General features: G+C 45.7%; 2 protein-coding genes across 2 annotated transcripts in view; one reads left to right on the top strand and one right to left on the bottom strand.

Moving 5' to 3' along the window:
* Positions 1–14,911, bottom strand: part of LOC307035543 (uncharacterized protein) — a 234,091-nt gene that overhangs the window by 36,226 nt on the left and 182,954 nt on the right. The gene's annotated exons all lie outside the window — the stretch shown is intronic.
* On the top strand, positions 5,159–9,590 carry LOC307034846 (zinc finger protein 862-like). The gene is made up of 6 exons (XM_079673772.1): positions 5,159–6,661; positions 6,806–7,032; positions 7,155–7,519; positions 7,658–8,054; positions 8,160–8,468; positions 8,582–9,590. The coding sequence occupies exons 1-6, from the start codon at positions 6,498–6,500 to the stop codon at positions 8,920–8,922; spliced, it is 1,803 nt and encodes a 600-aa protein (XP_079529898.1). The 5' UTR covers positions 5,159–6,497; the 3' UTR covers positions 8,923–9,590.

The raw sequence follows: 14,911 nt of genomic DNA, 5'->3' as shown, positions 1-14,911 counted from the left end.
CTGCATAGAGCTTGTTAACCCTGTTTGGTGGTCAGTTGTTTTGGGGAGTGTGAATAAACTCCTCTTTTTTCCATACTCACGTCGTCGTCTCATCACTGCGTTTGTTATGGCTGAGAGCCAAGCCGTGACAGCTGGGGGCTCGTCCAAACTGGTAAGATAAGCTTAGGTGCGTGTGAGTTCGTTCGTTATTTTGTGTGGGGTTTCTCCTGATAGGTGGTAGCGACGGTTCCCTTGGGAGCGTTGTGCGGGGTGTTAATGTTGTGGTGAAAGTGGCTGAAGCTTCGGTTTCGGGGCATGGCCGTGGTCGCAGTATTTTTGCTAGCTTGCTAGCTTGCTAGTCGCTTTGCTCGGCCAGCGGTCTTTAGTGCATAAGTACCCGCCGCAAGTAACCACATGAAGACCAGGGAGGAGATTAGTTAGCGGGTGTCGTAGTTAGTGGGGAAACTCCAATCAGTTTTTTTTTCTTTTCTCTCTTTTGTCTCACTAAGCTCGGTGTTGCGTTGTAGTATGGCGGAGGTAGACGCGTTTATCAGTGCTCCCTCTCAGGAAGCCCTTGAAAATTTCTCAATGGAGCAGCTGCTCGTTATTGCGGAACATTTCTCGGTGGAAGTTGTTGGCGATAAGAGGCTAAAAAGCACTATAAAAACCTCTATTGTGTCGGTATTACGTGAAGCGGGAGGTTAACACGGACACAGAGGTGAAGGATGAGGTGCAGCCGGCTGTTGCGGTGACACATGGTTTGATGCATGAGGGAGATGTAGTGCCTGAACCTGATGATAGTTTGCTCTGTGGTCATTTGAGAAATTCGGAATCGCTAGATAATTTAGACGGGTTGTTGTCTCATTTGGCGGAATCAAGACGTGAGGAACTCTCAGCATTGGTACACAAATATCTGTGTCTGTTTGGAGACTCTCCGTCGCAAACTGACTGGGCTGAGCATGATATTGATGTTGGGGACGCTCAGCCGATTAAGCAACATTTTTATCGCATGCCACCAGTTAAGCGCCATCGGCTGGATGCAGAGATGAATTACATGTTGGAGAACAAAATTGCTGTCCCATCAGCATCTAATTGGGCGTCTCCATGTATTTTGGTGCCAAAGCAGGATGGGACACCTAGATTCTGTACTGATCTAAGAAAAGTGAATGCGGTGACAAAATCTGACTCTTTTCCTTTGCCACGGATGGATGACTGTATAGATCAGGTGGGGTCCGCAAAGTATGTTAGCAAATTTGATTTGCTTAAAGGGTATTGGCAGATCCCCTTGTCCAAGCGGGCACAGGAAATAGCGGCATTTATCACACCATCTGGACTTTATTCATATAAGGTAATGCCGTTTGGGTTAAAAAATGCTCCTGCTACATTCCAACGTTTGATGAATCGCGTGGTGTCGGGTTTAGAGGGTTGTACGGTGTATCTAGACGATTTGGTAATTTGCAGTGACACTTGGACTGCTCATGTTCAGCGCATCGAGAGGTTGTTTAAACGGTTGACGGAGGCACATCTGACTATTAATTTGGCCAAATGTGCCTTTGCAAAGGCAACAGTGACATATCTTGGCCATGTGGTGGGTCAGGGTTGTGTGGCTCCAGTTCTGGCCAAGGTCAGAGCAATATCTGAATACCCACAGCCCACAGCCAAAAAGGAACTCCAGAGATTTTTGGGTATGGTGGGTTACTACAGGAGGTTCTGTGAACATTTTTCCACTACAGTGTTTCCTTTGACTGAACTTCTTAGGGCTAAGGTAAAATATACTTGGTCGGTCGACTGTCAGAGAGCGTTTGATAGGGTTAAGTCTCTGTTGTGTTCCTCTCAGCGTTAGCGGCTCCATGTTTTGATCGTCCTTTTAGTCTCCAAGTAGATGCAAGCCAGGTGGGAGTCGGTGTGGTTCTGCTCCAGCTTGACAAGGGGGGGGTGGAGAGACCCGTCAGTTTCTTTTCAAAGAAACTTAACAGTTACCAAAGGAATTATTCGGTGATTGAGAAGGAAGCGTTAGCACTCAATTGGGCGTTGCAGCATTTCACTGTATATGTGGGAGCAGGAGGACCAATTTTGGTTTACACAGATCACAATCCCTTTACCTTTTTGCATTCAATGAAGTGTCCTAACCAAAGACTGACGAGGTGGTCTTTGTTTCTTCAGGCTTACAACCTTGATGTTAGGCACATTAGGGGGTCTGACAATGTTATTGCTGACGCGCTGTCACGAGCCCCATGGCACTAAGTATGATTAGGTTTTACCTTAATGTATATATATTGACTGTCATACTGTGATAAATCTTTCTTGCTCTGCCCATTCTTTTTAAATAGTGCTTCTCAGATACTGGTGTTGCTAAAGGTGTGGCTGGGTGTTAAAGGAGAGGATTGCTGTGTGAAGGTGGTGTTTTATTTTTGTTTGTTTTTTCATTAGGGACCTGGGGGAGTGGCATATGTGGGGTTTTGTTTTCCATGACCTTTTGCTTTGGTTTGGGATGGGGTTGGTTGGTGGTGCCGGTGGCCTTGGGGACACCGACTTTAAGGGGGGCGGTGTGACGACCCCTGCTTCACTGCCTATGCTGGTGTGGGTGTGCCTTTGTGGGTGGGTGGGTGTGTGTGCTTCTCTCTCCCTAATTGTATCCAGGTGCAGCCTCTCTCCAGGTGCTCCCAATCTGATCAGCGCCTCCATAAAGGATCTAAGTAGGCTGCAGTGGCTCTCTCTCTGCCCGGGGAACGTAGGAGGAAGAGCAACCCGGAACAGCTATCCTCCTGCATAGAGCTTGTTAACCCTGTTTGGTGGTCGGTTGTTTTGGGGAGTGTGAATAAACTCCTCTTTTTTCCATACTCACGTCGTCGTCTCATCGCTGCGTTTGTTATGGCTGAGAGCCAAGCCGTTCTTTCTCTCCTTTTTCCATTATATTTTTGAAAAACTTCATAGTGGTTTTTAGCAAAATACAACATGCAACTAATACATTATACAATATTACAACTCTTTGCGATATTTTCAACACAATATGCTTGTACCTTCTTTTTTTTTGTGGTTGTGGATTTTTTCTTTTTCGATACATTGACTTTTTCTTTAAAATAAAATGGGGAACTACTATGCTAAACGCTCGGTATATATTGATCAGAATGTAGTCAATACCCTTTTTAATAAGTGTGGTGATGAGGACGATTGAAAACAGAGTGAATAGTGATCCCCGTGTAAACAGAATGGCTGAAGTTTGTAAACTAGAAGACATTTTGGATATCGTTCGTTCTGGCAGTACTATTCCTGGTCATTGGGAAACGATTGTAAACAAAACATTTAAAGTGGTCCTGGAATCTTCATTTCCCGAAACATTCTGTAACATTACCGAAGAAATGAAACAAACATCAAAAGTGTATCATGTGCTCTCATTGTATGCTCTGTTTTGTAGATGTAATGCATCTTTGTGTTAAAAACAGCATACACATGAATATTTTGACTGAAGTGAAAATACTCCATGATATTTCCAGTAATCTGGGGAATTCTAAGCTGGAGACGGTCCTGGGGATGTTACAATCAGTATAACTATTGATTTTGTGTGTGAACAAATTAAAATGTAAATAGGACATTTAAAAAAATAAAAATAAATGTTTTTGCCATGTTAGGGGGACAGTATCTAGTAGCAATAGCTCATGAGCTCCGTAATGTCCCCCTAACATGGCACTTAGACTATTTTCATCATCCAGGGAAACACAGCTTCAAAGGGGCTTCCTTATAGTTAATAAAGTAATTAAACAATCAAATGTCATATGATCTGGTATTACCCTAAAAGAGTCGCTATGTCATAGTATTAAAGAACACTATCTTATAGCAGGCTATCTTATAGAAAGCTATACTATTTGGTTGATCATTGACTGATAATGACCTAGTAAGATAGTAATATAAAAGGGCTGATCAAGTCTTATCATCCCCTGTTGTGCCATATCCTTATCAGGGCTATATCTGGCTTATCATTGACCGATCATGACCTAGTAAGATATTAACAGGGTCAAATCAAAGGGCTTATCAGCCGCTATGGGGCAACATTTGAACACACAAGTCATAAAAGATAAAGGGGTTCAAAGGTGACCTAGTAAGATATTAACAGGGTCACATCAAAGGGCTTATCTGCCGCTATAGGGCAATGTTCGCACAGACAAGTCATAAAAGATAAGGGGGTCAAAGGTCAGAATAGATAAGAGGGTCAAAGATCTGATTTTAGAGTGACAGGTGCCACTTCAAATGGATTTTGTAGGCGGGACTTCCGGTTTGGGAGGCGGGACTTCCGGTTTTAGTGTCATAAATCATTCCATATCAGAACAACAAGGTGGAGGGAGAACTCTCTCCTGTCAGACTGAAAGTCACAGATAACCTCAGTTCAGGTGAAGTATAAGGACTCTCAGTGTTTAGAGATAGTTAACTTTAGTCCAAGTTATCTCAGTGGGTCTCAAACGGTTTGGTCACGATTAATGTAAATAAGTATTTCCGAGGCACACGTTTATATGATCATTATAGGTATAAAAGTGATTAGTAAAATATTCATAAAGAAATAAAAAATCTTCCTGTGGGGGGCATGCCCCTGGACCAGTCTAGAGGAGGTAAGGTCCAACCCCCACTTATAAAAAAAATAGCACTTTACCCCTGCTTACACTTATATGCCGTGAGCTGATTACCGAGCCTTCATTGTAACAGTTGCGGGTACACTGTATGTGCGCGTGGGGAGTGTTGCAGTAGAACATTCCACTGTAGCGCCCGGTACATTAATGGGAAACCCTACATGTTTGAGCACCCTCTATGAAACGTCAAGCTACCCCACAGCCCCCCCAAAAGAAAATCTCTGGCGCCGCCACTGGGTGGCTTTAAACCGCTGCCCCCCCGCCGCCTGTCTGCTGGAGAAGCAGGTAATACACCAAAAAGAAAAGACCCTGAAAGTATTTCAATAAACATTATATAATTACACCATTCATTTTAAAGTTGAACATAAAGGCCTGACAGTGTGTATGTTCTTGTGTGTACGGGCTTGTACTTTATCCAATAACAACATGGTATGTCTGAACATATAAAACAACAACAAAGATGTCTCAAAATGAATGTCAAACATTCATTTCTCATTTGGGACATTCAGAATAACTCCTTTTGGAACTTATTTGACTTAATACCAAACACCCACTCAGGGCTTGACATTAAGGCTTGTCCGATTGTCCGGGACAAGTAAAAAAAATGGTCGGACAAGCATAATACAGTTTAACTTGTCCGAACGGACAAGTGCATTTTTGGGGGGGGGGGGGAAATCACCCAAACGAAATAGTAACGTTATTCCATCTGAAGTGCCTGTCTCGCAGTGTCGCAATCTCCGTACCTGTACGTCAATATTATGACTGCAGTGATTGGTAGAAATATTTGACCCGCGGGAAATTGGTGTGAACACGAACCCGCGAGTGCCTGCTTGCGCGGCTGGTGTGTATGCGCTGTCACGCTCGCGACTCATCTATCCTCGATATCCAGTCAGTGAGTAATGAGTTCAAGATGTCCTGGCTGCAGGCGCCAAAAGCAAACCAAGCCCCAGGAAAGCGACCTAGGCGAGATCCTGAAAAATCGGCTGCCTCCAAATTAGATTATGAAACAAAACGCAAAAGAAACTTCCTTCCATCATGGACCGAGAAGTTTCCTTGGCTCCGGTACACCGAAGAAGCAGGAGAAGAGCATATCATGTACTGTTCAACCTGCCGCAGTTTGCCCGACATTGCAGACACGTAAGTGACAACTTTTATTTTTGCTAACGTTAGATAATTGACTATTTATCTGATGTGTGAAGATGATGAGATTCGAAATAAACTGAACTGTGTAGTCTAGCTAGTTATCCTGACTGACGTTCACAGTTGACAAACGTTGTGTAAAATGCTATATAACATTATCTAGATAACGTAAGCTATTTAATGTGTTCTATGATATTATTGATGTCGACGTTATTATTAGGTGGTCGTTTGTTGTGTTATTGGAGTGGACAGAGGAAGGAGTGGTTATGTTGATGATCAGATATCAAGTCTTTCGTGATTTGATTTGACTATAGTGTAAAACGTATAGGCAGACTATTCCTAACGTTCTCACAAGCTAACGGTCACGACTCGAGACATTAATAACTGTGCTAGAGCAAGCTGCTGCTATGCAAAAATGGTTATCGTTGTGTGTAAAACATTAGATCATCAATCCGACTGACGCTGGAAATGATTGGCCGTTTGTGTAGCCAATGAAATTCAGATAATAATGACTGTAACGGATCCCCGTATTATTATCCCCGTATTATAGTCCAGTAGGGTGTGTTCAATTATGTTAATTCATTTCCATTTTTCAAATCCAGGTCCTCGTCCTTGTTTAAAGGAACCGGGTCATTCCGATATGACACCTTGTCAACTCATGCTCTAAGTAAGCGACACCAGCTTACTGAAGCTGCAGACAGAGCCAGACAGAGGGGACCTGATGCTCCACTGCCACCTGTCCTCACAGGGCTCCACAGGATGGAGGAGACAATGTTGGTTAAAATGACCAACATAATGCATGCTGCTTATTATGTAGCCAGAACAGAACAGCCCTTCACCCACTTCACAACCCTACATGGGTTAATAAACAGGACGGGAGGACAACTTCCCAACTGCTATGCGTCCAACAAGGCTTGTGAACGGTATGATATTCACAAAATGTTCATTTATAGGCAGTCAAAAAGAACAAGCAAAGATGCATTATTTCAGTGTTTTTCGTCTTGCTTTGATTCTGACTTTCCAAAACAACACCATAACAATTTGTATTGCTGTCTCTCCCCCATCAGGTTTGTTGTTATTATTTATGAAATGGAGCTGGAGAAACTACTGCAGAAGCTGAAATTGGCTAAATACTTCTCAGTTATGATTGATGGAGCCACCGATACAGCCACCCTAGAGAACGAGTTGGTGTACGTTCGATACATGGACACGGAGGGTCCCATCAATTCATATTTGAAAATTGAGGACGTTAAGCATGCAAATGCAGCTGGTGTGCTGGAAGCTGTTTATGCAGGTGAGAAATGTTTTTTTATCAAACCTTTTTTACGGTACTGTAGCATATAAGTTCATTATTGCTTCTGTATTGGGAGTTATTGCTTCTGTGTTCTCTATGCTGATGTCTTTTCTTTTGTTCAGCTTTTAGTGTGGCTGGCTTGGTGGATTGGAGGGAGCGTCTGGTGGGCTTTGGGAGTGATGGTGCAGCAGTCAATGTTGGATGCAGGATAGGTGTTGCTACTCGCCTCAAAGAGCAAGTCCCGCATCTCATACCCATCCATTGCATCGCTCATCGTCTGGAGTTGGGCGTGGTCATTGCGATCAAAGAAAACCCCAAGATGCAACAGCTTCAGGCGACCCTATGCAGCATCTATGAGCAGTACCATTATGCTCCAAAAGCACTTCGTGAGCTCCGGATGATTGCGGAGGCCATGGAGGAGAAGGTACTGAAGCCCACCACGCTACATGGGGCCCGCTGGGTGCCCTATGTTCACCGTGCAGCCAAGGTAGATGCAGTGGTTACATGTGCAGTATTGTGGCATATTTAATATTATAGATTTTATTTATTTAATTGTTTTCACAAACCGTGTTGTCAGTATAACTTTAAAACTATATATATATATATATATTTTTAACCATTTCAGGTATTGTGTGATAGCTTTCCTGTGATCCTGGCACACTTTGAGGACATGGCAAGCCTCGAACGTCGGCCCAAACCATCGGCTGCTGTGACAGGAAGGGCCAAGAAGGTGTCCAGCTATTTGAAGGACTACGGCAGTGTCCTCTTCCTCCACTTCCTCTGTGATGTCCTTGACCACCTTGCCACCCTTTCCAAGGTTTTTCAAAAGGATAGTGTGACAGTGTGTGAGGCGGTGGAGAGCCAGGAGAGGTGTTTCTGGAACCTGTCCTCCCTTAAGACCAGAATGGGGCTGTACATGGAGACCTTTGTGGAGCAGAGCAATGGATCCGGATGCTACAAGGGTGTCCAACTGAACAGGGCTTCTTCCTCCACGCTTGAGCCACAAAGGGCAGCAGTGATAGGTATGACACCTTTTAAATAAAAAAAAAAATATATATATATATAGTGTCTGGTGTATTAAAAGGTGTCAAAGTCAGTGTAGTGATTGTGCATTTATTCTCATACAGATGCAGTCATCAGTCACTTGGATGAGCGTCTGAAGGACTTGCATCAAGACAGCATAGTAGCTAAGTTCAGGGCACTAGATCCCTCTTGCTGGCCCAAGTATGACCACACTGATGCTGTGGCAACAGAGACCTTCACTCAGCATGGTCAGGAAGAAATGAAGAGCCTATCTGGATTTTACAAGGAGCTCTTGGCCAAGGCAGGGATTACACCAGAGGAGGTTATAGCCGAGTATGCCCAGTATAAGAGCTTCGCTCTCAGGCGGTCAGCTGTTCCAATGAGGGACATTTTTCTCAGTGTCCTGCAATCAGGTGTGTGTCAGTATAATGTTAAGTGTGTATTTTAAAAGTTACCAAAAAAAAGCAGAAAGTAGAATTTCTTGAAGGAAATTAATTCATATATTTTTGTCTCATTGTATTCCCAGAGGAGAGGAGAGCCATGTTCCGCTGCTTATGTCATCTGATGGAGATCTATATGGTTCTCCCGGTCTCCACTGCAGTGTGCGAACGTGGCTTCTCTACAATGAAGCGAGTCAAGACCGACTGGAGGTCAAGCCTTACCACCGCTCAACTCCAGAGGCTCATGTTCATCTCCATCCAAGGTCCCGCTCTGGAAGACTTTGATGCAGCCTCAGCTGCCCAGCGATGGTGGACATCAAGCCTGCGCAGGCGTAGACCAGGGTTTAACCCCTGGTCGTCAAGAGAGAGGGGAGATGAGGAGGATGAGCTGGTGTTGATGGGGAGTGAAGATGAGCTGGAGGAGTGATCAATCAGTATTATGGCACAAGACTTATTTTCAACACAGGGCAGCAGCGTGAGCACTTTGCCCGGCTCCGGACTGCATTTTTTGCCGTGCAACCAATACATTTTTGAAGAACGTTTATTTTTCATTTCGTTTTGTAAACTCATTTGGAGGCAGCCGAAATTTGCCGCCTTTCAATCGTTCTGAATGAATGGCAGCGGAAGGCCATTTTGGAATTATTGCGGTACACACATTACAAAATACACAAATTTTCCATGGGATTTTTATAGACTTTGGACCTGTATGATTAAGTTTTCAGGCTATGGAACCGTTATGTTTTCCAGCTCCTACCTCTCAGAACACAAAAGTAAGGAGCAACTATTTTATTTCAGTGTGTTCAAACCTGTTTCTCTTTTACATTAGCACTCAAAGTGATATTTTTAAACATAAATGTTTAACATGATTACATAGCATGATATTTTTTATAAGCACCCAAAGTGATTTTTCTTTATTGTGTAAGAAACTTCAGAATGTTACCTTTCAAAAGAGACCATCTTATGCATGTGCTATAAGTATAAAGTATTATAAATAGCTAATTACTTTGGGTATGCAATCGAATGGCGTTTTATGCCAGACTGTTTATGTTATAAAATGTGCCTGATTAAGTTATTAAATCATATTAATTGTCCAAATCTCTTGTCGGTTTTATTCATTTTTTTTAATAGGCTTTTATTTTCACAAGTAAATTTCGGACAAGTGGGTTTAGCCTTCGGACAAGTAAAATGGCTGAGCCACTTGTCCGAAGGACAAGTGGCTCAAAAAGTTAATGTCAAGCCCTGCCCACTGTTTAATAAATGAGAGCCTTCCTTACATTCTGAGTGTCTGACTGATGAATCAGAGCCCAGCAACACTGACCCCCCCTCTCTTCTCCAGCTATGAGAGTCCACATCCAGCACTGAACCTCCCCCTCTCTTCTTCACATCCAGCACTGACCCCCCTCTTTTCTCCACATCCAACACTGACCCCCCTCTCTTCTCCAGCTGTGAGAGTCCAAATCCAGCACTGACCCCCCCCTCTCTTCTCCACATCCAGCACTGACCCCCCTCTTTTCTCCACATCCAACACTGAACCCCCTCTCTTCTCCAGCTGTGAGAGAGTCCACATCCAGCACTGACCCCCCCCTCTCTTCTCCACATCCAGCACTGACCACCCCTCTCTTCTCCAGCTGGGAGAGAGTCCACATCCAGCACTGACCCCCCTCTCTTCTCCACATCCAGCACTGACCCCCCCCCTCTTCTCAATCAATCAATCAATGTTTATTTATATAGCCCAATATCACAAATGTTACATTTGTCTCAGTGGACTTCACAGTTTGTACAGAATATCAGTATGACAATACGACACCCTCTGTCCTTAGACCCTCACATCGTACAAGGAAAAACTTCCAGAGAAAACCCAGTTTAAAGGGAAAAATGGGAGAAACCTCAGGGAGAGCAACAGAGGAGGGATCCCTCTCCCAGGACGGACAGACGTGCAATAGATGCCGTGTGTAAATTGAAAAGATAATACATTTGCAACATAGGTAGTCCAAATGTTTGGAAATGCATGTGTGTATAATAGGAAGATGAATCCATGAGTATATCCATCCAGGACTTATGATCCAGGACCACAGCCACGACTCAAGATCCAGGACTCGCAATCCATGACACAGGACCGCAGGATCATCCATGACTCCGGACCCCGGCGTATATAGACACCAAAAAGAAAGAAATTTGGGGAAGCTGGGTTAATCAGAACATGAGAGTACACAGGTATACACAAGTTATTGAGCCGTTTCCGCTCTACATCCTGAACTCCTCCCTTCGATGCAATGCACTTCCGTTTTGGCGGACTGGGTTTGTTTTGCTAGCTAGCTCTGTTGTGCCGACAAAGCACTGATATCGCAGAGACAAAGAGGATATAACAATTACAACATGAAGAAAAGTGGTTCGGGAACTACGTGTGCGGTAGTTGGTTGCAATCACTCGAGAAAGCACCTGAACGAGTGGTTAGATAGAGAGTGCTACGACCACAAACCAGCACCCAGCACCCAGCCATGTTGTTCATTAAATACAGATAAACACAACAAATACTGCATGCATTGTATTTTTTAATATTATATATGAATATTTTCATAGTGATGTAATTGTGTGGGCTGCTTTTATATTTTAATTTGTAATACCTGTTAGGATTAAACATGTGATCTTTCTTGTTGAAGCCATTTCTTTAGTTTCCTCTCAACAATTAATTCATTCAGTGTTATTTATGTACAGTATGAGCTTAATATGAATGATGAACTGTGTTAAAAGAAATTGTAGCACTCTAAGGAACATATGAAATGCAATAATGCAATAACAGTGCAATAATGAAATTAAATTACATCAAACTTTATTTTCACTCAAACAGTACAGGCACATATGATATATTGCACAGCATAAAGAGATCATGTAAATTGTGCATTATGTAAACAACAGACAACTGTTGGCTCCTGTGGGCATGACCTAAATAAGGCAGTTTATTTTGGTTTTAAAATGCTGAGATATTTACTGCAGAACTGTATCCTTCCCTCAACAAAATCGTCAACAATTTTCGGGAGCATGTGGGCAAAGTAGAATGTGCGCAGCCTTATGATATGCCTTCAGACTGTCCATTGCTTTTCCATCTATTGCCATGGATTGAACGAAGTAGGAGCACATTTTGCTGTACGTTATGCTGGGCCACGTCGTCATGTTATCCTCCCAGTTTTGCACTGAATTCGGGTGGGGGAGAGTAACGCCATCTCCAGTCAAAGAAGTAGAATCGTGTTCCCAAGCTAGCATCACTGTTAGCATCGAAATCGCTGTGTTTACACCAGTGCCCGTCTGACTGTTTACACCGGTTTACACCGACAGACGCTGTGCAAAAGACTTCCGGCGGAAATGAAGTGCATTTGTGTAGGGTTATGGCGCTACCCGTGTTTTGGCGCGTAAACTTGTCTATAGACAGAGAGAAGGAAGAAGTAAGATGTCCCCCGACAAACTAAGCCTATATCAGCAAAACTAGGGGCTGAATCTAATCAGCCCTAACTATAAGCTTTATCAAAAAGGAAGGTCTTAAGCGCACTCTTAAAAACGGATAGGGTGTCTGCCGTCCGAACACAAACTGGAAGCTGATTCCACAAAAGTGGAGCTTGATAAGAAAAGGCTCTGGCTCCCATTGTACTTTTAGAGACTCTAGGAACAACCAACAACCCTGCATTCTTGGAACGCAATGCCCTAGTAGGACAATAGGGTATAATGAGTTCTTTAAGGTAAGATGGCGCCTGCCCATTAAGGGCTTTGTAGGCAAGAAGAAGAATTTTAAATTATATCCTGTGTTCTATAGGGAGCCAGTGTAAGGCAGCCAGAACAGGAGTAATGTGGTCCCTTTTCCTAACTCTGGTTAGTACACGAGCTGCAGCATTTTGAATCAGCTGAAGCGACTTGACTGACTTCTTGGTACACCCTGATAATAAGGAGTTACAATAATCCAGCCTTGAAGTAACAAATGCATGGACTAGTTTCTCTGCATCGTTTTGAGGCAAGATATGCCTGATTTTTGCAATGTTACGTAGATGGAAGTAGGCGGTCCTTGAAATTGATTTTATGTGGGCGTTAAAGGATAAATCCTGATCAAATATAACACCAAGATTCCTTACAGTCTCACTGGAGGCCAAATTAATGCCATCCATAGTTAATATATCTTTAGATAATTTGTTTCGTAGATTCTTCGGGCCAAGTACAATAACTTCAGTTTTGGTCGTGTTTAACATCAAAAAATTTAAGGTCATCCACGTTTTTAAGTCCTTGAGGCAGTCTTGAATTTAATTTAGATGATTAATTTCATCAGGCTTGATTGATAAATATAGTTGAGTATCATCCGCATAACAATGAAAGTTTACAGAATGATTCCTTATAATATTGCCTAACGGAAGCATATATAGGGTGAACAAAATAGGTCCAAGCACTGAGCCCTGTGGCACTCCATGGCTAACTTTGGTTCTCCACATCCAGCACTGACCCCCCCTCTTCTCCACATCCAGCACTGAACCCCCCCCTCTTCTCCACATCCAGCACTGACCCCCCCCTCTTCTCCACATCCAGCACTGACCCCCCCCCTCTTCTCCACATCCAGCACTGACCCCCCCCCATCTCTCCACATCCAGCACTGACCCCCCTCTTCTCCACATCCAGCACTGACCCCCCCCTCTTCTCCACATCCAGCACTGACCCCCCCCTCTTCTCCACATCCAGCACTGACCCCCCCCCACTTCTCCACATCCAGCACTGACCCCCACCTCTTCTCCACATCCAGCACTGACCCCCCGCCTCTTCTCCACATCCAGCACTGACCCCCACCCCCTCTTCTCCACATCCAGCACTGACCCCCCCCCTCTTCTTCACATCCAGCACTGACCCCCCCCTCTTCTCCACATCCAGCACTGACCCCCCCCCCCCCTCTTCTCCACATCCAGCACTGACCCCCCCTCTTCTCCACATCCAGCACTAACCCCCCCCCCTCTTCTCCACATCCAGCACTGACCCCCCCCCTCTTCTCCACATCCAGCACTGACCCCCACCCCCTCTTCTCCACATCCAGCACTGACCCCCCCCATCTCTCCACATCCAGCACTGACCCCCCTCTTCTCCACATCCAGCACTGACCCCCCCCTCTTCTCCATATCCAGCACTGACCCCCCCCCCTCTTCTCCACATCCAGCACTGACCCCCACCCCCTCTTCTCCACATCCAGCACTGACCCCCCCTTCTTCTCCACATCCAGCTCTGACCCCCCTCTTTTCTCCACATCCAACACTGACCCCCCTCTCTTCTCCAGCTGTGAGAGTCCAAATCCAGCACTGACCCCCCCCCTCTTCTCCACATCCAGCACTGACCCCCCTCTTTTCTCCACATCCAGCACTGACCCCCCTCTCTTCTCCAGCTGTGAGAGAGTCCACATCCAGCACTGACCCCCCCTCTTCTCCACATCCAGCACTGACCCCCCCCCCTCTTCTCCACATCCAGCACTGACCCCCCCCTCTTCTCCACATCCAGCACTGACCCCCCCCCACTTCTCCACATCCAGGACTGACCCCCCGCCTCTTCTCCACATCCAGCACTGACCCCCACCCCCTCTTCTCCACATCCAGCACTGACCCCCCCATCTCTCCACATCCAGCACTGACCCCCCTCTTCTCCACATCCAGCACTGACCCCCCCCTCTTCTCCACATCCAGCACTGACCCCCCCTCTTCTCCATATCCAGCACTGACCCCCACCCCCTCTTCTCCACATCCAGCACTGACCCCCCCTTCTTCTCCACATCCAGCTCTGACCCCCCTCTTTTCTCCACATCCAACACTGACCCCCCTCTCTTCTCCAGCTGTGAGAGTCCAAATCCAGCACTGACCCCCCCCCTCTTCTCCACATCCAGCACTGACCCCCCTCTTTTCTCCACATCCAGCACTGACCCCCCTCTCTTCTCCAGCTGTGAGAGAGTCCACATCCAGCACTGACCCCCCCCTCTTCTCCACATCCAGCACTGACCCCCCCCCTCTTCTCCACATCCAGCACTGACCCCCCCCTCTTCTCCACATCCAGCACTGACCCCCCCCACTTCTCCACATCCAGCACTGACCCCCCCCTCTTCTTCACATCCAGCACTGACCCCCCCCCCTCTTCTCCACATCCAGGACTGACCCCCCGCCTCTTCTCCACATCCAGCACTGACCCCCACCCCCTCTTCTCCACATCCAGCACTGACCCCCCCATCTCTCCACATCCAGCACTGACCCCCCCCCCCCCTCTTCTCCACATCGAGCACTGACCCCCCCCTCTTCTCCACATCCAGCACTGACCCCCCCCTCTTCTCCACATCCAGCACTGACCTCCCCTCTGCTCCAGATCCAGCACTAACCCCCCCCCCTCTTCTCAACATCCAGCACTGACACCCCCCT

This window comes from Notothenia rossii, assembly GCF_949606895.1.
Source record: "Notothenia rossii genome assembly, chromosome: 4".
NCBI lineage: Eukaryota > Metazoa > Chordata > Actinopteri > Perciformes > Nototheniidae > Notothenia > Notothenia rossii.
Note: the sequence above shows the minus strand (reverse complement) of the source record. Positions and strands in the feature narration are given on the sequence as shown.

What these genes read in the sequence shown, in the direction of transcription:
- LOC307034846 (XM_079673772.1), top strand. Translation starts at nt 6,498, where the DNA reads ATGGAGGAGACAATGTTGGTTAAAATGACCAACATAATGCATGCTGCT. An exon ending in TCCAACAAGGCTTGTGAACG is followed by an intron (nt 6,662 to 6,805) that starts GTATGATATTCA and finishes CTCCCCCATCAG; the next exon opens with GTTTGTTGTTATTATTTATG. An exon ending in GCTGGAAGCTGTTTATGCAG is followed by an intron (nt 7,033 to 7,154) that starts GTGAGAAATGTT and finishes TCTTTTGTTCAG; the next exon opens with CTTTTAGTGTGGCTGGCTTG.